The sequence below is a fragment of the Haematobia irritans genome, chromosome 3 (genome assembly GCF_050003625.1).
Source record: "Haematobia irritans isolate KBUSLIRL chromosome 3, ASM5000362v1, whole genome shotgun sequence".
NCBI lineage: Eukaryota > Metazoa > Arthropoda > Insecta > Diptera > Muscidae > Haematobia > Haematobia irritans.
The window spans coordinates 16,582,788-16,606,212 of NC_134399.1; the positions used below are offsets into that span (position 1 = coordinate 16,582,788).

Below are 23,425 nucleotides of genomic sequence, written 5' to 3' on the forward strand. Positions count from 1 at the left end.
GCAAAAAGATAAAATGCGAGCCAGAGGGAGTAGTAGAGCAACAAACATTGTGGGGGTTTTTTGATTATGCTTACAAACCAATTCCATTGCAATGTCTATTTGATTTTGAGAATTCAATCCATGATTGAATTCAAATGAAAACAATGCAAGCGTTAAGACTTAAGCTCTAACAATACGCTTGTATATAATTAAAATGAAACCTACTTTTAGGATCTTTAAAAGGAAAATAAACTGAGATTCTTACAAATGAACAAGATTTGAATTCCTCTGTAAATTGATTTAAGAAATATGGAACTGCAACATGATACGAAACTAGGTGATACGAACCTAAGAGCTTCGAAAAAACAAATGGATTATATATATGGAGGAAATTCTTAGAAAAATCGAGACTGTAACAGAGTCTTTGTTAAGAACCCCTGAAGAAAGTTTTCCACAATGGAAATTATTCATTCCAGCTTCAGATATAACTACCACTTTTCTGATATAAAGAGACATGAGAATCATTGCTCCATTCTAGATGAAGTCACATAATCGGATCGAAAAGTATTCGTTACTAGGCAAATGGAGGCTGATTACATAGTGCCTCATTGTGCCTTAACTTTCACGGCATGCTTGAAGCAAAAAATTGGACATACTTAAATTTGTTAAAATGCACTTAGTTCCATTCAGAGTTCCTGAGGACACATTTTTAGAAAAATGTGTCTTCAGGACTACTTCGAACTAAGTAAAACTACAAATGCTTTGTCACAGTTTTATTTCTATAGAAAATTTTATCAAAAATTTATTTCTATAGAATATTTGATCAAAATTTTATTTCTAATGAAAAGTTGGTCAACATTTTATTTCTATAGAAAATGTTGTCAAAATTTTATAACTATAGAAAATTTTGTCAACATTTTATTTCTATAGAAAAATTTATCAAAATTTTATTTCTATGGAAAATTTTGTCCAAAATGTATTTCTATAGAAAATTTTATCAAAATTTTATTTCTATAGACAATTTTGTTAAAATTTTATTTTATTTTTATTTATTTATTTGAGTCATTTTATTACAACAAGACATAAAATCTTATAAATGAATGTACTAAAAATACATGATTGTGCAACAAATAAACAATAATCAATAAAACAGTTAAAGTTTATATAATATAAGTCAATATGTATGTTTTATAGTTGTACGCTTTTTTAGAAAACAGAAACCTTTTTGTGTCTTTATAACATTACAACCATTGAACTACGAATATAATTTGTAGAGCTCATTTTTAAATGCATTAGCATTGCTTAGCATTTCTATGTAATTTGGAAGAGAGTTCCAAAGACGTGTGGTGAAATGATGAAAAATTGCCTATAGAAAATTTTGTCAGAGTTTTATTTCTATAGAAAATTTTGTCAAAATTTTATTTCTATAGAAAATTTTGTCAAAATTGTATTTCTATAGAAAATTTTTTTCAAAATTTTATTTCTATAGAACCTTTTGTCAAAATTTTGTCAAAATTTTGTCAAAATTTTATGTGTAAGGCAAAATTTTGTTAAAATTGTATTTCTATAGAAATTATTGTCAAAATTTTATTTCTATAGAAAATTTTATTGTAGGAAATTTTGTCGAAATTTAATTTCTATAGAAAATTTAGTCAAAATTTTATTTATATAGAAAATTTTGTCAAAATTTTATTTATATAGAAAATTTTGTCAAAATTTTATTTATATAGAAAATTTTATCAAAATCTTATTTATATAGAAAATTTTGTCAAAATATTATTTCTATAGAAAACATTCTTAAAATTTTTACTTCAATTGGAAACTTTGTCAAAACTTTTACTTCAATATAAAACGTTGTCAAAATTTTATTTCTATAGAAAATTTTGCCAAAATTTTGTCGAAATTTAATTTCTACAGAAAATTTCATCAAAATTTTATTTCTATAGAAAATTTTGTCAAAATTTTATTTCTATAGAAAATTTTGTCAAAATTTTATTTCTATAGAAAATTTTGTCAATATTTTATTTCTATAGAAAATTTTGTCAAAATTTTATTTCTATAAAAAATTTTGTCAAAATTTTGTTTCTATAGAAAATTTTGCAAAATTTTATTTCTATAGAAAATTTTGTCAAAATTTTATTTATATAGAAAATTTTGTCAAAATATTATTTCTATAGAAAACTTTGTTAAAATTTTTACTTCAATTGGAAACTTTGTCAAAATATTTACTTCAATAGAAAATATTGTCAAAATTTTATTTCTATAGAAAATTTTGCCAAAATTTTGTCGAAATTTTATTTCTATAGAAAATTTTATCAAAATTTTATTTCTATAGAAAATTTTATCAAAAATTTATTTCTATAGAAAATTTTGTTTCTATAGAAAATTTTGTCAAAATTTTATTTCTATACAAAATTTTGTCAATATTTTATTTCTATAGAAAATTTTGTCTAAATTTTATTTCTATTGAATATTTTGCAAAATTTTATTTTTATAGAAAATTTTTTCAAAATTTTATTGCTATAGAAATTTTTGTAAAATATTTTTGTTAAAGAAAATTTTGCCAAAATTTTATTGCTATAGAAAATTTTGTATTTTTTTTTTAAGAAAATTTTGTCAAAATTTTATTTCTATAGAAAATGTTGACAAAATTTTATTGCTATAGAAAATTTTGTAAAAAATTTTATTGCTAAATAAAATTTTGTAAAATATTTTATTGCTTTAGAAAATTTTGTAAAAAAATTTATTTTTAAAGAAAATTTTGTCAAAATTTTATTTCTATAGAAAATTTTATCAAAAATTTATTTCTATAGAAAATTTTGTTTCTATAGAAAATTTTGTCAAAATTTTATTTCTATACAAAATTTTGTCAATATTTTATTTCTATAGAAAATTTTGTCTAAATTTTATTTCTATACAAAATTTTGTCAAAATTTTGTTTCTATAGAATATTTTGCAAAATTTTATTTTTATAGAAAATTTTTTCAAAATGTTATTGCTATAGAAATTTTTGTAAAATATTTTTTTTTTAAAGAAAATTTTGTCAAAATTTTATTGCTATAGAAAATTTTGTAACTTTTTTTTTTAAGAAAATTTTGTCAAAATTTTATTTCTATAGAAAATGTTGACAAAATTTTATTGCTATAGAAAATTTTGTAAAAAATTTTATTGCTAAATAAAATTTTGTAAAATATTTTATTGCTTTAGAAAATTTTGTAAAAAAATTTATTTTTAAAGAAAATTTTGTCAAAATTTTATTGCTATAGAAAATATTGTAAAAAATTTTATTTTTAAAGAAAATTTTGTCAAAATTTTATTGCTACAGAAAATTTTGTAAAATTTTTTTTTTTTAACAATTTTATTCTATAGGAAATTTTATCAAATTTTATTCCTATAGAAAATTTTGTTAAAATTTTATTTCCATAGAAAATTTTGTCAAAATTTTATTTCTATAGAAAATTTTGTCAAAATTCTATTACTAGTAACATTTTTGTTAAACTTTTATCCAAAAAGAAAATTTTATCAAAATTTTACTTCTATAGAAAATTTTGTCAAAACTTTATTTCTATAGAAAATTTTGTAAAAATTTTATTTTTATAAAAAAAAATTTTCAAAATTTTGTTTCTATAGAAAATTGTGTCCAAATTTTTTTTTATAGAAAATTTTGTCCAAAAATTTATTCCTAGAGAAAATTTTGTTGAAATTTTAATTCTAGAGAAGATTTTGTCAAAATTTTGTTCCTAGAGAAATTTTTGTAAAAGTTTTATACATTGAGAAAATTTTGTTGAAATTTTAATTCTAGAGAAGATTTTGTCAAAATTTTGTTCCTAGAGAAATTTTTGTAAAAGTTTTATACATTGAGAAAATTTTGTCAAAATTTTTATTTCTTTCGTTTTGTTTTGTTATTGTTGGTTTTTGTTCTTTAATCATTGTTGTTGTTTTTTTATTTCAGCTTAAAACCATACATTGACTAAACTACAAGTGTAGCTTAACCAACAGAGGAAAAGAATGTTTGTCAAATTTATTTGGGCAAAGCCCTATAGACTGCAAGATGGTTGGATGGACGCACGTTTCGGAATTACCACATTCCTCATCAGCATCCTCTACTTGCAGCAAAACTATCAACCAATTATCTGAATAAATTCAGGCAGTTCACTAAACCCAAAAGTAAACCACACTTGCACCTTCCGAAAAAAGGTTTTACATGATAGCCGGCTTATGCCGAAATAAATTCGTACACACATATCTCTTTTCCTTTGCCACCGTCAAATCATCGATTTGAGTGCAATTGGCTGGGTTTATTTTGAGCGTGCTTCCTCTTTTTTTTCATTCGTTTTGTTTTGTTACTGTTGGTTTTTTTTTTAATCATTGTTGTTGTTTTTTGATTTCAGCTTAAAACCATGCATTGACTAAACTGCAAGTGTAGCTTAACCAACAGAGGAAAAGAATGTTTCTCAAATTTATTTGGGCAAAGCGCTGAAACGTGCGTCCATCCAGCCATATTGCAGTCTATAGGGCTTTGCCCAAATAAATTTGACAAACATTCTTTTCCTCTGTTAGTTAAGCTACATTTGTAGTTTAGTCAATGTATGGTTTTAAGCTGAAATCAAAAACAACAAAAATTTTTATTACTTTAGAAAATTTTGTCACAATTTTATTTCTATAGAAAATTTTGTGAAAATTATATAGCTATAGAATATTTTGTCAAAATTTATTTTGTTATAGAAAATTTTGTCAAAATTTGATTTCTATAGAATCTTTTGTCAAATTTTCTATGTAAAAAAAAAATGTTAAAATTTTATTTGAAGGATAATTTTGTCAAAAATTTATTTCTATAGAAAATTTTATTATAGAAAATTTTGTCGAAATTTTTAGTCCTATAGAAAATTTTGTCGAAATTTTATTTCTACAGAAAATGTTGCAGAAAATGTTGCCAAAAGTTATTCCTATATAGAATTGTGTCAAATTTTTACTTCTATAGAAAATTCTGTCAACATTTTATTTTAATAGAAAATTTTGTCAAAATTTTTATTTCCATAGAAAATGTTGTCAAAATTTTTTCGAAATTTTATGTCTATGGAAAATTTTGTCCAAATTTTATTTTTATAGAAATTTTTGTCAACATTTTATTTCTATAGAAAATTTTGTCAACATTTTATTTCTATAGAAAATTTTGTCAAAATTTTATTTGTATAGAAAATTTTGTCAAAATTGTATTTGTATAGAAAATTTTGTCAAAATTTTAATTCTATAGAAAATTTTGTCAAATTTTTTATTTCTATAGATACCGCTACATTTTTGGCAGCTAAAGATAACTTTTAATCAAAATTTTATTTCTATAGAAAAATTTGTCAAAATTATATTTTTATAGATAATGCTGCCAGAAGTTTATTCCTATAGAAAATTTTATTTATATAGAAAATTTTGTCAAAATTTTACTTCAATTTTGTCAAAATTTTTATTTCTATAGATAACGCTACACTTTTGGCAGCTAAAGATAACTGTTAATCAAAATTTTATTTCTATAGAAAAATTTGTCAAAATTATATTTTTATAGATAATGCTGCCAGAAGTTTATTCCTATAGAAAATTTTGTCAATATTTTATTCCTAGGGAAAATTTTGTCGAAATTTTATTCCTATTAAAAAAATTGTGAAATGCAAAATTTATATAGTCGAAAATTGATATTCCGAATTGTTACAAACGGGATGACCGCCATCACCATTCCGTGGTGGTGGGTATAAAAATTTGAGTTAAACTTTGTAAAAGTTTCCTAAGTGCTATACAAAGTAGCCTTATTTTTTGATAATATTTACCATTTGGTACGAGTTTTGAATTTAGCACAATTGTATGGTTCATTTGTGTATAAATCATTTTTATTTTCATTTAACTAAAGCAACTAAAAAATTATTAATATGAAGGTAACTTTGTCATATTGCAAAAATTTAATCTAAAATATAATAGTTTTCATTAACTAAAATAAAGTTAATTGGGTTTTAGTGTTTTCCATTCAATAATGTCTGTTATGGTATTTCGCAAATAATTAACCAAAAACAAAATTCAACTAACAACCCACATAGGTAAATTATCAAACTTTATGGAGCCATTTTATATATGTTATTACAAGACTTCATTATTTGCCTATAGTCAAAGCGAATAGAAAAGGCATTAATAATGAATATATAAAACTTAACATATAAATACTCTAGCAGCCGAAAAGTATGCAATAATTAATTGAATATAATTGGCCTCTCCTCCAATTCATACGTAATTGTTCTTTTTAAACATTTGATTATATGAAAGAAACTTTTATTGTACGATATTAAAAGAGAAGTTTTCTGCTAATTGCATTCTAGTTAATAATATAAAAGTTTTATTGTCCTCAATTATATAAAGAATAATTTTTGTTATAACTGCTAATTAAATATGGATATATCTGCTAATCAAATTTATTTCATTCTCTCATTAGACTAATTGGTAATTTTATACCTTTTGATGAAGATCTTATTTATTCTATATTACAACAAAATAATATAACTATTACACAAAATAATATAAATATGAAGAAGAAGAAGAAGAAGAAATTTCTCAAATGTGTGCTCTTGTATTGGGGGAAGGTTTATAGATAATTGTCTTGAGTAGCTTTTGGTTAATATGGATCCTTAGACAATGGTCGTTATACTTTAGTCAAACTGTAGTCTGTATTGGGAGCCACTGTGGTGCACTGGTTAGCATTCCCGTCTGAAAAACAAGGGTCGTGAGTTTCTCAGCTTCGACCAAATACCAAAAAGTTTTTCGTCGATGGATTATCCCCTCTCATTAATACTGCTGACATTTCTGAGTGTTTCAAAGCATCTCTAAGTTGTTTAACTGCAATGTACAAAGCCGTACGGACTCGGCTATAGAAAAAAATCAAGAACACATATACTTTATATAGTTGGAAATCGATATTTCGATATGTTACAAACGAAATGACAAACTTGTTATACCCTCCTCACCATCGTATGGTGGTGGGTGTAAACAATTATTGCATACTTTTGGGATTATTAATATTTAAATATTTAATAAACTGACCGATTTAAAGCCTTAAATTATTGGCTTCTCTTTCCTTTTTATCCAATTATTACTATTTATCAAAGCTTTTATAACTGTGTATGGGTTTTTTTATGTTATACATTATTGTAATACCAGCTTTTTATAAAAAAAATATAAATTTTTAATTGCAAAAGCCTAAGGGGCAAATGCTTTCAAAATCCTCTATACTATGTAGGCCAAAATTAGCGATGTGAAAAATATCTTCATCCAAATATATTCCTATAAAATTAATTATATTATACCACAGAAGTATAGTATATTTTTGGGCTTAATATTTTGAACTTAAAACAGGAAATTGTCTTACCTCATATACATATTTAAGCAGCCTTTTTATAAAAAATTAATATAAACTTTTAATTGCAAAAGCCCCTTAAGATTAAGGCAAATGCTTTCAAAATCCTCTATACTATGTAGGCCAAAATTAGCGATATAAAATTAATTATATTATACCACAGAAGTATAGTATATTTTTGGGCTTAATATTTTGAACTTAAAACAGGAAATTGTCTTAACTCATATACATATTTTCGTAATATTACATTTTATCGAAGCTTAGGTTGTAATCAATGTAGCATGAAAGATTAAATAAAAGCCATCTTTCTGACTTTCAACTAATATTTTACTTCAATTCTTTTGATTTTTCGTGGGTATAAACAATTATGGCATACTTTTTGAGTTTACTATAAGACTAAAATTACGACAAAATTTTAGTCCTATAGAAATAAATTTTTGACAAAATTATCCTTACAAATAAAATTTTCCTTTCATATAAAATTTTGACAAAAGATTTTATAGAAATAAAATTTTGACAAAAGATTCTATAGACATAAAATTTTGACAAAATTTTCTATAAACAAGTAAGTAAAGTAGAAAGTCGGGCGGGGCCGACTATATCATACCCTAAACCACCATTACAGAATTAGTAATCATAAGCATTTGTGGGGTAACATATAGGTCTGCAGTTGCATATTTAAGAAAATTAAGGGGTACATGTCTATGGGTGCTTTGTGTCAATCTGACTATAGCTCATAGTCAATGTTGTCAGGGAAAATGTTCGGTTTACCCTACAAGGACAAAAAAAGTTCCCTACTTTCCCATACATTCCCAAACAATTTTCCCTACTATATTTTTCGTTAAATTTAAAAAATTTTACAAAACAAAAATGGTTCTAAGTACTTTATTATCTTAAAACATGAATATGCAACGTATATAACTTAGAATATAAATTTGTATTACGACAACGGTTGCCACAGTTGGTAGAATTCTACCCAAATTAGTAATCTTTTTTGTTATATCTCTATAAAAATAAAATTTTGAAAAAAGTTTCTATAAACAAATTTTTGTGAGAAATTTTTCTATAGAAATAAAATTTTGACAATAAATTCTATAGAAATAAAATTTTGAGACAAAATTCCACAGAAATAAAATTTTGAGAAAATTTTTTATAGAAATAATATTTTGAAAAAAAATTGTATAGAAATACAATTTTGACAAAATGTTCTATAGAAATAAAATGTTGACAAAGTTTTCTACAGGAATAAAGTTTACCACACATTGTTAACGATCAAGCCTTGCCGGCTTCTAATTTCCTCCTCTAGAGCCCCCAAAATGTAAAAATGATTACAAATTGTGTTGAGTGAAAATGTCCTACATTGTGGCCCTACGTCCCTACAAGTCGCTAAATATTAGAAAACCCCTACATATAGGGAATTTCCCCAACTTCTAGCAACACTGGCTGTGTTGATATTGCACCTACGACGTTAGTATGCCACAAATATTGAGCCCATTATTAAAAAAGAGAAAATCGTTAAATTAGTGTGGGTAATAAATACAAATTTGAAAAAATCGGGCAATATTCTTATGTAAGAGCTACAAGTACGTATAAGTACGATCGGCTAGTACATCAAAATTTGAAATTTGAGTAACATTGGTTAATAAATAAGAGTACTATGGTCAAATTTGGGAAAATCGAGCGATGCATATATATGGAAGCTATATCTAAATCTGAACCAATTTGCATAATATTTTGCGGGCTTGATTAATACCACAAAAGGTTACCTTGTGCAAGATTTGAGTAAGATCAGTTAAGAAATGTGGCCTGTATGGTCAAACATAAGGTTGTTAGGGGCGAATTTTTCAAAATCGGGTGATACATATATGGGAGCTATATCTACATCTGAACCGATTTCGATGAAATTTTGCACATATAGTTAGTACTATAGAGTACTCGACCTAGCCAACTTTTAGTAAGATCGGTTAATGAATAAAGGTTCTATGACCAAATTTGGGAAAATCGGGCTATACATATATATGGGAGCTATATATAAATCTGAACCGATTTCGATGATTTTTTGCACATATAGTTAGTGCTATAGAAGAATACATTTAGTCAAATTTGGGTAAGATCGGTTGATAAATAAGGGTTTTATGGCCAAATTTAGAAAAATCGGGCGGTACATATATATGGGAGCTATATATAAATCTGAACCGATTTCGATGATTTTTTGCACATATAGTAAGTGCTATAGAATATTATATTTAGCCAACTTTGAGTAAGATCGGTTGATAAATAAAGGTTTTGTGGCCAAATTTGGGAAAATCGGGCGATACATATATATGAGAGCTATACCTAAATCTGAACCGATTTGAATGAAATTTTGCAGACTTGAAGGGCGATGGAAAAGATTACCTTTTGCCAAATTTGGTGACGATCCGTTTGAAAAAACGCGCAACGTGACCCTATTTGTCGAAATCGGGCGATACATATATATGGGAGCTATATCTAAATTTGATCCGATTTCTTCAAAATTCAATAGCGTTCGTCCTTGTGCCCAAAAACCTCCCTGTACCAAATTTTATCAAAATCGGTTAATAATTGCGACCGGAATCCTGTGAACAACAAATACATGGACAGACGGACGGACGGACACCAAGCGCTAGATCGACTCAGGAGGTGATTCTGAGTCGATCGGTATATATTTTATGGGGTCTAAAATCAATATTTCTGGCAGGCACATTTTTGGCCGATCAAACTTATTATACCCTGACCACTATGTGGTTTAGGGTATAAAAATAAATTTTGACAAAATTTTCTATAAAAAAAAAAATTTTGACCAAATATTCTATAGCAATAAAATTTTCACAAAATTTTCTATAGAAATAACAAAAATTTTGCAAAATATTCCTCTCTAGTTAAGAGGTATTTCACAAATTTTTTATAGGAATAATATTTGCTGCAAGTAGAGGATGGTGATGAGGAATGTGGTAACTCCGAAACGTGTGTCCATCCAACCACCCTCCAGTCTATAGGGCTTTGTCCAAATAAATTTGACAAACATTATTTTCCTCTGTTGATTAAGCTACACTTGTAGTTTAGTCAATGTATGGTTCTAAGCTGCAATAAAAAACAACAACAACGCTTAAAGAACAAAACCAACAATAACAAAACAAAACGCAGGAATAAAATTTCAATAAAATTTTCTCTAGGAATAAAATATTGACAATGAAAATAAAATTTTGACAAAATTTTCTATATAAATAAAATTTTGACAAAATTTTCTATATAAATAAAATTTTGACAAAATTTTCTATAGGAATAAATTTCTGGCAGCATTATCTATAAAAATATAATTTTGAAAAATTTTCTATACAAATAAAATTTTGACAAAATTTTCTATACAAATAAAATTTTGACAAAATTTTCTATAGAAATAAAATGTTGACAAAATTTCCGATAATAATAAAATTTGGACAAAATTTTCCATAGACATAAAATTTCGACAAAATTTTGTCAAAATATTCTATGGAATTAAAATTTTGACAACATTTTCTATAGAAATAAAAATTTTGACAATATTTTCTATTAAAATAAAATGTTGACAGAATTTTCTATAGCAGTAAAAATTTGACAAAATTCTATATGGGAATAACTTTTTGGCAAAATTTTCTATAGAAATAAATTTTTGGCAACATTTTCTGTAGAAATAAAATTTCGACAAAATTTTCTAAATGACTAAAATTTCGACAAAATTTTCTATAATACAATTTTCTATAGAAATAAATTTTTGACAAAATTGACCTTACAAATAAAATTTTGACAAATTTTTCCCCACATATAAAATTTTGACAAAAGATTCTATAAAATAAAATTTTGAAAAAAATTTCTATTGAAATAAAATTTGACAAAAGTTTCTATAACAAAATAAATTTTGACCAAATATTCTATAGCAATAAAATTTTCACAAAATTTTCTATAGAAATAAAAATTGTTGTTGTTTTTGATTTCAGCTTAAAACCATGCATTGACTAAACTACAAGTGTAATTAAAAGCCTGAAAGATGACTTTATATTAAAAAAATTGTAATCCTAAAAGTATGCAATAGCTGTTTATTAATTTTTGATTAATTTTTGTAAAGAAATCAGATATTTCAGAAATATTCAACTGTCAGAACGATAATAAAGGGGAAATAATTGGATAACTAAAAGAGATATAAACAGACCCCAAAATTTGGCTTGCGGGGACTCTAAGAGATCAAATTTCATCCGATCCAGCTGAAATTTCGTACATGGTGTTAGTATATGGTCTCTAACATCCATGGAAAAATTGGTCCACATCGGTCCATAATTATATATAGCCCCCATATAAACCGATCCCCCGATTTGGCTTGCGGAGCCTCTAAGAGAAGCAAATTTCATCCGATCCGGCTGAAATTTGGTACATGGTGTAAGTATATGGTATCTAAAAACTATGCAAAAATTGGTCCCCATCGGTTTATAATTATATATAGCCCCCATATAAACCGATCCCCCGATTTGGCTTGCGGAGCCTCTAAGAGAAGCAAATTTCATCCGATTCGGTTGAAATTTGGTACGTGGTGTTAATATATGGCCTCAAACACCCATGAAAAAATTGGTTGAAATCGGTCCATAATTATATATAGCCCCCATATAAACCGATCCCCAGATTTGACCTCCGGAGCCCCTTGGAAGAGCAAAATTCATCCGATTCGGTTAAAATTTGGTACGTGATGTCAGTATATGGTATCCAACAACCATGCAGGAATAGGTTCATATCAGTCCATAATTATATATAGCCCCCATATAAACCGATCAGCAGATTGGACTTCCGGTGCCTTTTGGAGAAGCAAAATTCATCCGATCTGGTTGAAATTTGGTACGTGGTGGTAGTATATGATATTTAATAGCCATGCCAAAAGTGGTCCATATCAGTCCATAATCATATATAGACCCCATAAAACCGATACCGATATTTGGTTTTTGAGCCACTTGGAGGAGCAAATTTCATCCGAGTCAGTTGAAATTTGGTACATTGTGCTAGTAACATATATGGTCGTTAACAACCATGCCTAACTAGGTCCATCTCGGTCTATAGTTATATATAGCACTCAGATAAATCGATCCCCAATCACACAAAAATTGGTCCATATCAATTTCATAATTGTATATAGCCCCCATATAAGCGACCACCATATTTCAATTCAGGCTCTCTACCACGTATGGCTAACTCACAATTTAGAAAAGGTTGTTAAGAAGTTTTAAGATACCACAACCCAAGTAATTCGATTGTGGATGACAGTCTTTTGTTTCTACGCAATCCATGGTGGAAGTTCGGACTGGCCGAGCTTACGGCCGTATATACTTGGTATCTAATTACATTCCCATAAGAACATTCACACTTCAGAAACGAACTGTAAATATAAAATTTTAATTAAAATTTCAATTGGTTTTCTTGTTTTATTTTTCTCTTTTGCTTAGCGAATTATTTCCTCTTTATTATAGCATCGATATTTGAATTTTTTATTTAGTTTTCTTTACAAAAATTAATCAAGCATAAATAAAAATTTGTGTATGCTTTTCAGATTTTAGTTTAAAATATAAAGTCATCTTTCAGGCGTCCAATTAATACTTCACTTCATCTCCTCTTTATTAAATCTTTTAAAATTTAGTTTTTTATTTATTTTTTGTTTTTTTGCAAAACTCGGGCTTCTTAAAGAATTAATGAAAAATAAATAAAAAGTTATTGCATAGTTTTTGGATTAATTATTTTCAAATTTAAAGCCATCTTTCAGGCTTTCAATTAATATTTTACTTTTTTCTCTCTGTTGGTTATCCAATTATTTCCTTTTTATTAAAATTTTAATATTTGGATATTTTATTAAACATATTTTTATACCCTTCACCACTACTGTGGTACAGGGTATAATAAGTTTGTGCATTTGTATGTAACGCCAAGAAGGAAAAGTCTGAGACCCATCGTTTAGTATACCGATCGTCTTAGAATTAAATTCTGAGTCGATTTAGCGATGTCCGTCTGTCTGTCTGTCTGTCTGTCTGTCCGTCTGTCTGTCTGTTGATGTATTTTTGTGTGCAAAGTACAGCTCGCAGGTTTAGTCCGATTGTCCTAAAATTTGGTATAGGGTCCTGTTTCGGCTCAAAGACGATCCTTATTAATTTTGGAAAAAATCGGTTCAGATTTAGATATAGCTGCCATATATATTTTTCACCGATCTGGTCATAATTGGCGTGTATATCAACCGATCTTCCTCAAATTCCGTACATCCGAATATTTTTTTTTGAGTCTCGAATTTTTATGAGTCTTGAAAAACTTGCAAAATATCAGCCAAATCGGTTCAGATTTAGATATAGCTCCCATATATAGCTTTCGCCCGATTTACACCCAAATGACCACAGAGGCCAATTTTTTGCTCCGATTTAGTTGAAATTTTGCACAGGGAGTAGAATTAGCATTGTAGCTATGCGTGCCAAATTTGGTTGAAATCGGTTCAGATTTAGGTATAGCTCCCATATAAATATATGTTTTTCTGATTTCGACAAAAATGGTCAAAATACCAACATTTTCCTTGTAAAATCGCCACTGCGTAGTCGAAAAGTTGTAAAAATGACTCTAATTTTCCTAAACTTCTAATGCATATATATCGAGCGATAAATCATAAATAAACTTTTGCGAAGTTTTCTTAAAATTGCTCCAGATTTAAATGTTTCCCATATTTTTTACTAACATTGTGTTCCACCCTAGTGCATTAGCCGACTTAAATTTTGAGTCTATAGATTTTGTAGAAGTCTATCAAATTTTGTCCAGATCGAGTGATATTTAAATGTATGTATTTGGGACAAACCTTTATATATAGCCCCGACACATTTGACGGATGTGATATGGTATCGAAAATTTAGATCTACAAAATGGTGCAGGGTATAATATAGTCGGCCCCGCCCGACTTTAGACTTTCCTTACTTGTTTAATCTTCCATTTTCTTTACAAAAAATTAATTAAAAATAAATAAATATCTATAGCATACTTTTTCGATTAATAATTTCAAATTATAAAGGCATCTTTAGGGCTTTCAATTAGTGTTTTCGTTTTACTTCTATCGTTTGGTTATTTAATTATTTCCTCTTTATAATAGATTTCATAATTGTTGTTTTTTAACATTATTTGGAAATTTCAGTTTTTTTTACAAGAACTAATCAAAAATATATAATAACTATAACTTTTATAGCATACTTTTCCGATTAATTATGAAACTATCTTTCAGGCTTTCAATTAATATTTTACGTACTTTCTCCCGTTCGCTTTTCGAATTATTTCCTCTTGATTATAGATTTTATAATTGGCCTTTTTTATTATCATTTGAAAAATAACTAAAAAGTTATAGCATACTTTTGTCATTAATACATATAAAAAAAATATATATAGTTATCTTTTAGGCTTTTAATTAATGTTTTACTTTATTTCTGTCCTTTGATTGATCAAATATTTCCTTTTTATTATATCTTTTAAAATTGGATTTTTTATTTAAAATTTTGTTTTTAACTCCGGTTTCTTTAAAAAATTAATCAAAAATAAATAAAAATTTATTGCATACTTTAAGGATTAAGTTTACTTTTTTTAATTTAAAGCCATCATTTAGGCCTTCAATTAATATTTTTTTTTTTATTTCTCTCTTTTAGTTATCCAATTATTTCCGTTTTGTTAACGCTTTGACAGTTGAATTTTTAATTTTAATAATTTCTGAAATATCTGATTTCTTTACACAAATTAATCAAAAATTAATAAACATCTATTGCATACTTTTAGGATTACATTTTTTTTATATAAAGCCATCATTCAAGCTTTTAATTAATATGTTTTTTTATTTTTCTCGTTTAGTTATCCAATTATTTTCTCTTTATTATGAATTTTATAATTCCCATTTTTTTAATGTTTTTTCGAAATCTCAGTTTTCTTTATATTAAAATTAACCAAAGCATTTAATTGCCAAAAAAAACCTGAAAATGACTATCGATTTGGGTAAATGCTTTCAAATCCTCTATGCCAATCCAATGTCAGCAGTGTGAAAAACAGTACCTTCATCCAATTATTGACCAATAAAACTAATTGCTTTATATTTTTGTCGTTTCTTTCATTATAGAATTTCCCGATGCATGAAAAGCCCAAAATGGACAAAGAAAAAACGAAATAACAAAAAAAAAAGACTGCCAACATCACCAGTCAATGGATACTAATGGAGAAATGGAAAGAAAATTTTAATCACTTTCCATAAACGACAAAGCAACGTTCAGGAAGACAAAAGAAAACAAAACAAAAAACTCAAACAAACTGAAAGGCCAACAAACTTGGCCAAGATAAACTTCGATAACATAGCATTTTTGGTTATGGTAACTATTCCAATGACCATAGCAAGCAAGCAAAAATAATGCCAATGTAAATATGGATAGTACTCAGCATCAACAATACTCCATGGGCCTAACGGCACCACCTAACCAACAACAGCACCAACAGCAGGGATCATCCTCTTCGACATCGCTATGCACAACAGTTATGTCGTCGTCCCTCAACTCCAGTGGGGAGTATGTAAATGTACCCTCATCATATGTGACAATAGGAATGATGCCACCACCACCAACATCATCGGTGTCTTCGGGTGGCCCCACAAACATATCAACACCCAACTCATCGACAACGACATTTAAGACACCTTTGCTGCCCATGCCAACCTTGGAGGACATTGAGGGTGGCCTGGGGCCTTCCAACACAGGACAGACACTCAATACAGCCATGCCACCGGGCATTTTGAAATATCCAACATCAACATCAAGTACGGTCATTATGCCATCACAACCTCAAGGTATAGGACCAGGACCACCACCACCACCCACATCAATGACAACTTTGACATCTCCACCTGCTCCCAATATGCCCTCGATACACAGCTCCTCCTCCTCCTCCTCGAACCTTGTATCGGCCAACACACAGTGTATGTCAATACCACCGCCACCAAGTAATTTATCCTTGGGTCCAACATCAATACCCCCAACCGGTTCTCTGATGGACGCCTCCACATGTGGTACCCTGAAAAGTTCAGCCAAATTACAAACACCCGCCAATATCAATGTAGCATCATCAGTAGGCCCAATGTCATCATCTGGCGTCGGCGGTGGCGGCGGCATAGCATGCGTCTCGGCCTCTGCCATTGCGGTTCCCAGCAATTGCAATAACATCAATACACCCAGCAGCAGTACAGTGCCTTTAAATCTTCACAGCACCACTGCCAATTCCAGTAAGACCAGCAGTAGAAGTAATTTACATCAACGACCCGCCTCACCGAAATGCTGCTCCTGCTTTGGTGGTGGCTCATCGTCGTCGTCATCGGGGCAAAATAATCGAGGAGGACGTAACTCGACCAAATCCTCATCGATATCAATGAAATCATCCGGCAACAACTATACGCACAAAAAAGGACACAAAAGTCATAGTCGTCGCAATGTGCAGACCTTTTGGTCGGCTGTGTTAACCAATTTGGGTATTTGTGCCCTGTTACTGGCTTATACGCTTCTGGGTAAGTGTATCACTTTTTTGTTTTGTTTGTGTTTGCCCCAAACATACTGCCTTGGAATATCGTATGCCTTTTTAGAACTGGGCCACGATTGCCAATCGAGCCAAAAATAATAAAATTTGACTAAAAACCCACCAGCCAAAAAATCTTATTTTACAAAATTTTTATAGAAAACTTTGACAACATTTTATTTCTATAGAAAAATTTGTCAAAATTATATCTCTATAGAATATTTTGTCAAATTTTTATTTCTATAGAATATTTTGTCAAAACGTTATTTCTATATAAAATTTTGTCAAAATTTTATTTCTATACAAAATTTTGTCAAAAATTTATTTCTATAGACAATTCTGTAAAAAAAATTCTATTGACAATTTTGTCACAATTTTATTTCTATAGAAAAATTCGCCAAAATGTTATTTCTATAGAAAATTTTATCAAAATTTTTTTTCTATATAAAATTTTGTCCAAATGTTATTTCTATAAAATATTTTGTCAAGATTTTATTTCTATAGAAAATTCTGTCAAAATTTTATTTCTTTAGAAAATTTTGTCAAAATTTTATTTCTATTAAAAATGTTGTTAAAATTTTATTTTTATAGAAAATTTTGTCACAATTTTATTTCTGCACAAATTTTTTTCAATTTTTTTTCCTATAGAAAATTTTGTCGTAATTTTATTTCTATAGAAAATTTTGACAAAATTTTAGTTCTATAGAAAATTTTATCAAAATTTTTTTCTAATGGAAATTTTTTCAAATTTTTTTTCTAATGGAAATGTTTCTAAAATTTCATTTCTATAGAAATATGTGTCAAAATTTTATTTCTTTAGAAAATGTTGTCAAAATTTTATTTCTATAGAAATTTTTGTCTAAATTTTCTTTTCATAGAAAATTTTGTCAATTTTTTTTCTAATGGAAATTTTTTCAAAAATTTTTCTCTAATGGAAATTTTTTCATATTTCATGTTAGCCTGATAATGAAACAATTTTTTTTCTATAAGAAATTTTGTCAAAATTTTATTTCTATAGAAAATTTTATCAAAATTTTATTTCTATAGAAAATTTTATCAAAATTTTATTTCTATATAAAATTTTGTCCAAATGTTATTTCTATAGAATATTTTGTCAAGATTTTATTTCTATAGAAAATTTTGTCAAAATTTTATTTCTATAGAAAATTTTGTCAAAATTTCCTTTCTATAGAAAATTTTGTCAAAATTTTATTTCTATAGAAAATCTTGTAAAAATTTTATTTCTATAGAAAATTTTGTCAAAATTTTATTTCTATAGAAAATTTTGTCAAAATTTTATTTCTATAGAAAATTTTGTCAACATTTTATATCTATGGAAAATTTGTCTAAAATTTTATTTCTATTTATGAATTACCTCTTAGTTAGAAAGGAAAATTTTGCAAAATCTACCAATCTACCAAACAGTAAAATATCTTCCATTTTTTGTAGAATTCTATCAACTATGGCAACCATGGTAGCAAGGCATAAGGAGCCTAAGGAGGTGTTTTCATTTCATAAATTATTTCCTCTCATTGTCTTGTGGTGTGTATGGCTGTGTATGTCTACGTTAGATTGTTGGTGTTTTTCCTTTGCTACTCTTTTTTATCTGGTGATTGGACCAATGGTAAATATTCCACAGGCCTGAATGGAAAATGAATGATGTGCGGCCTAAAATTGCCTTAAGTTATGGCATATTTCAATGTGCCCTTTCAATTTTTCGGGGCACATCAACATCAACAAAGAAACTTTGGCAGTAACATGTAATGTAAACATTGACTAAGATCACATTCATCCCTCTAACTCGTATACAAGCAATTCGAGTAACAGCTTAATATCCCCACACCCCCCTCTGACAGGAGTAACAATAACATCCGGTCTGTGGTTTCCTGTGTTTTGCCAAACGAGCACCTACAAAAAAAAAATTTAATTAACAACAAACAAGTTTACATATTTTATTGAAAATCGTGCCCAGCATAAAATTCAGTGTATACTTTTAGGCTTGAAACCTTAATAAAATTTTAGCAAAGATTTAGGCATTCACTCAACCAACCCCGTTCCCCACTCAAATGTGCATTGTTTATGCCTTATATCCGTATTGTTTATTGCAAACAATCAAAATCTGTATACAAAAAAAAAACAACAACACCCAAATGAATAAAATTCTCCCCAACAAACAACAAAAGCTTTAAGGACATGCAATAATCCAGAGGCAATTTGAGGTAAACTTTACGATATATAAATCTGATTATATTAAATTTTGGTGTATGACCGGAAACAAGCAAAAGCAAAATACGGTAAAAGCTCAACACTCGCTCAATTTTAATTGATATAATTTTATTACTTACTCCTTTTACTTGCTACATAATTCCTTAAAATAAAATTGTGGGGCATATTTTCAGGATGTTTATGATAAATGCTTATTTCACTTCTTTAAAAGCGAAAACAGATGATATTAATTTAATGTAGAAATTTTTCAAATTCTTATTTGTATAGAAAATGTTGTCAATATTTTATTTCTATAGTAAATTTTGTCAAAATTTTATTTCTGTAGAAAATTGTATCTTTATAGAAAATTTGGTCAACATTTTATTTCTATAGAAAATTTTATCAAAATTTTATTTCTATAGAAAATTTTGTCAAAATTTTATTTCTATAGAAAATTTTGCCAACATTTTTTTTTCATAAAAAAATTTGTCAAATTTTTATTTCTATAGAAAATTTTGTCAAAATTTTATTTCTTTAAAAAATTTTGTCAAAATTTTCTATCTGTAGAAAATTTTGTCACAATTTTATTTCTGTAGAAAATATTGTCAAAAATTTATTTCTGTGATGTGATGGGTGATGACCTTCTTTTCACTCTCAGACGCTGATCATAAAAAATGTTCATATTGAAAAAATTTTACAAAATTTTCTATAGAAATAAAATTTTGACAATTTTTTTTTGGAAATAAAATTTTGACAAAATTTTCTATAGAAATAAAATTTTGACAGAATTTTCTATAGAAATAAAATTTTGATAAAATTTTCTATAAAAATAAAAATTTTACAAAATTTTCTATAAATATACAATTTTATACAGAAATAAAATTTTGGCAAAATTTACTATAGAAATAAAATGTTGACAACATTTTCTACACAAATAAGAATTTGACAAAAATTTGACAATTTTTTTGGAAATAAAATTTTGACAAAATTTTCTATAGAAATAAAATTTTGACAAAATATTCTACAGAAATACAATTTTGACAAAATTTTCTGTAAAAATAAAATTTTGACAAAATTTTCTATAGAAATAAAATTTTGACAGAATTTTCTATAGAAATAAAATTTTGATAAAATTTTCTATAAAAATAAAAATTTTACAAAATTTTCTATAAAGATACAATTTTATACAGAAATAAAATTTTGACAAAATTTACTATAGAAATAAAATGTTGACAACATTTTCTACACAAATAAGAATTTGACAAAAATTTGACAATTTTTTTGGAAATAAAATTTTGACAAAATTTTCTATAGAAATAAAATTTTGACAAAATATTCTACAGAAATACAATTTTGACAAAATTTTCTGTAAAAATAAAATTTTGACAAAATTTTCTATAGAACTAAAATTTTGACAAAATATTCTACAGAAATAAAATTTTGACAAAATTTTCTATAGAAATAAGATTTTTATAAAATGTTCTGTAGAAATAAAATTTTGACAAAATATCTGTAGAAAATTTTGTCAAAATTTTATTTCTTTGGACAATTTTGTCAAAATTTTATTTCTATAGAAAATGTAATCAAAATTTTATTTTTATTAGAAAATTTTGCAAAAATTTTATATCTATAGAAAATTTTGACAAAATTTTATTTGTAAAGAAAATATTGTCAAAATTTTATTTCTTTAAATGCTAAACACAGATGATATTAAAGGAGTAAGATTAAAAAAAATGTCACAAACAAAAAAATACCGTCCTCCCAAACGAAATTTTAGACCAACAACTGGAGTTTGGATATTTCTTTTCGCAGTTAAAAATCTAATTTGGAAGTATAGTCTATAACTGTAGTATGCAAAATAATTAGCCAACAACTTTTTCAGATTTTTTTGGATTTTAATATATAAAAAACCTACTTCCAATTTAATTGAAACTTTTCGCAATTGCAATGAACTTTCAATTTAAAAAAAAAATATAATATTTCATACTATACATTAATTTTCATTGCCCCAATTTTAATGGAATTTTCTTTTTGTATGGTTTTCGTTATCCTGTCCTGTGGCCAAAACCTATACCACATGTGAATAATCTCGCCTTTATAAATCATTTGATATTTATCAAATTTCAAATGCATTACAAACAATATTCCATCCTATATTAACCTAAATGTCATTTCACAATATCTGAAGCGTATTCGACAACAATAATTACTTTCTGCTTCAGCAATTTATTTCCTCTTTAAATTTTAATTTTCATATCATCTTCAGAATATTTGATTACACCCTTCCAAAATTTTACGGAAGAAATTATGTCCTTCAGATGCATAATTTTTGTTTATTTAAACTAATTATATTCCTTCCCCTTACCATAAAATTGGTTGATGAAAAATATTAGAGATGGTCATAAACAGAAATTTAATTAAAATTGAGACAAGGATTTTTTTTATAACGCAAAATGTTCTTTAAAACAAGGAAAATGTTCATTAGTCACGTGTTTTCTATAGAAAATTTTGTTAAATTTTTATTTCTATAGATAATTTAGTCAAAAATTTATTTCTATAGAAAATGTCGCAAAATTTTATTTCTACATAAAATTTTGTCAAAATTTTATTTCCGTAGAAAATTTTGTCAAAATTTTATTTCCGTAGAAAATTTTGTCAACATTTTATTTCTCTAGAAAATTTTGTCAAATTTTTATTTCTATAGAAAAATTTTATTTCTACATAACATTTTGTCAATTTTTTTTTTTCTATAAAAAATTTTGTCAAGATTTTATTTCTATAGAAAATTTTTGTCAAAATTTTATTTCTATTTTGGTAAAAATTTTATTTCTATCGAAAATTTTGTCAAAATTTTATTCCCATAAAAAATTTTATTTCTATAGAGAGTTTTGTCAAAATGTTATTTCTATTGGAAATTTTGACAAAATTTTATTTCTATAAAAAATTTTGTCAAAATTTTATTTCTATAGAAAATTTTGTCAAAATTTTATTTCTATAGAATTTTTTGCCAAATTTTTATTTCTATAGAAAAATTTTATTTCTACATAACATTTTGTCAATTTTTTTTTCTATAGAAAATTTTGTCAAGATTTTATTTCTATAGAAAATTTTGTCAAAATTTTATTTCTATTTTGGTAAAAATTTTATTTCTTTGGAAAATTTTGTCAAAATTTTATTCCCATAAAAAATTTTATTTCTATAGAGAGTTTTGTCAAAATTTTATTTCTATAGAAAATTTTGTCAAAATTTTATTTCCATAGAAAATTGCGTAAAATTTTTATTTCTTTAGAAAATTTTGACAAAATTTTATTTCTATAGAAAATTTTGTCAAAATATTACTTCTATAGAAAATTTTGACAAAATTTTTGTCAAAATGTTTGTCAAAATTTTATTGCTATAGAAAATTTTGTCAAATTTTTATTTATATAGAAAAATTTTATTTCTACATAACATTTGTCAAATTTTTATATCTATAGAAAATTTTTTTCAAGATTTTATTTCTATAGAAAATTTATTTCTATATATAATTCAAAGTATGTTTGTTTATTTGTTTTTATGTTCCTGGTAAGCTCGGAAACGGCTGAACCGATTTACTTGAAATTTTCAGAGATCGTATGGGGCGCACATGTGGTGAAAATAGGGTACCTCATTTTTTGACAACTAGTCGTGGAGGGAGGTCTCCTCTTTGTCCGACTTTTTGAAAATTGGACCACAGTTGACCGATTTGCTTGAAATTTTCAAGCATCTGAACAAAGACGCTTGAAAATTTGGTCCGACAGTTCAAAAGCTAAAATTCTCCAAATTACCTGAGATTTACAGAGAACATGCGGTGAGGTTATGAAATTAATATGGAAGGGGACATCCCCCTTCCCCGACTTTTTGAAACTTCGAACAAAATTATCCGGGGAAAAATAAAAGGGCATACGCAGACATCCGCTTCCCCTCAAGTACATATTTTTCGATAGAGAAACAATTAAACTTTTCTAGTTTACTTGTAATTTACAGAGGACGTGGGCAGAGGATATGAAATTAATATTGGATACCTGATTTTGTGATATTTGGACGAAAAGAGGGGCCGCCCCTTGCTTTTTGAAAATTGGGCTTATAATTTGCTTGACATTTTCTGGAACGTTTACACAAGATACGCTACATCACTTTTCGATATTTGGTCGTGAAGAGGGGACCTCCTCTAAAACTGAAAACAAAACATAAAATTCTCAAGTTTTCTTGACCTCCCCGTGGGCGGAAGGTTATGAAATC

The 23,425-nt window shown here is 26.8% G+C and overlaps 1 protein-coding gene across 1 annotated transcript in view; it reads left to right on the top strand.

Annotated features, from left to right (window-relative positions):
- The window catches only part of LOC142230234 (uncharacterized), a 487,637-nt gene that overhangs the window by 360,440 nt on the left and 103,772 nt on the right, over nucleotides 1-23,425 (top strand). Inside the window, exon 6 of the mRNA XM_075300874.1 lies at nucleotides 15,525-16,952. Within this exon, the coding sequence (XP_075156989.1) occupies nucleotides 15,824-16,952 (1,129 nt within the window). The 5' untranslated portion in view covers nucleotides 15,525-15,823. The remainder of the gene's footprint in view (nucleotides 1-15,524; nucleotides 16,953-23,425) is intronic.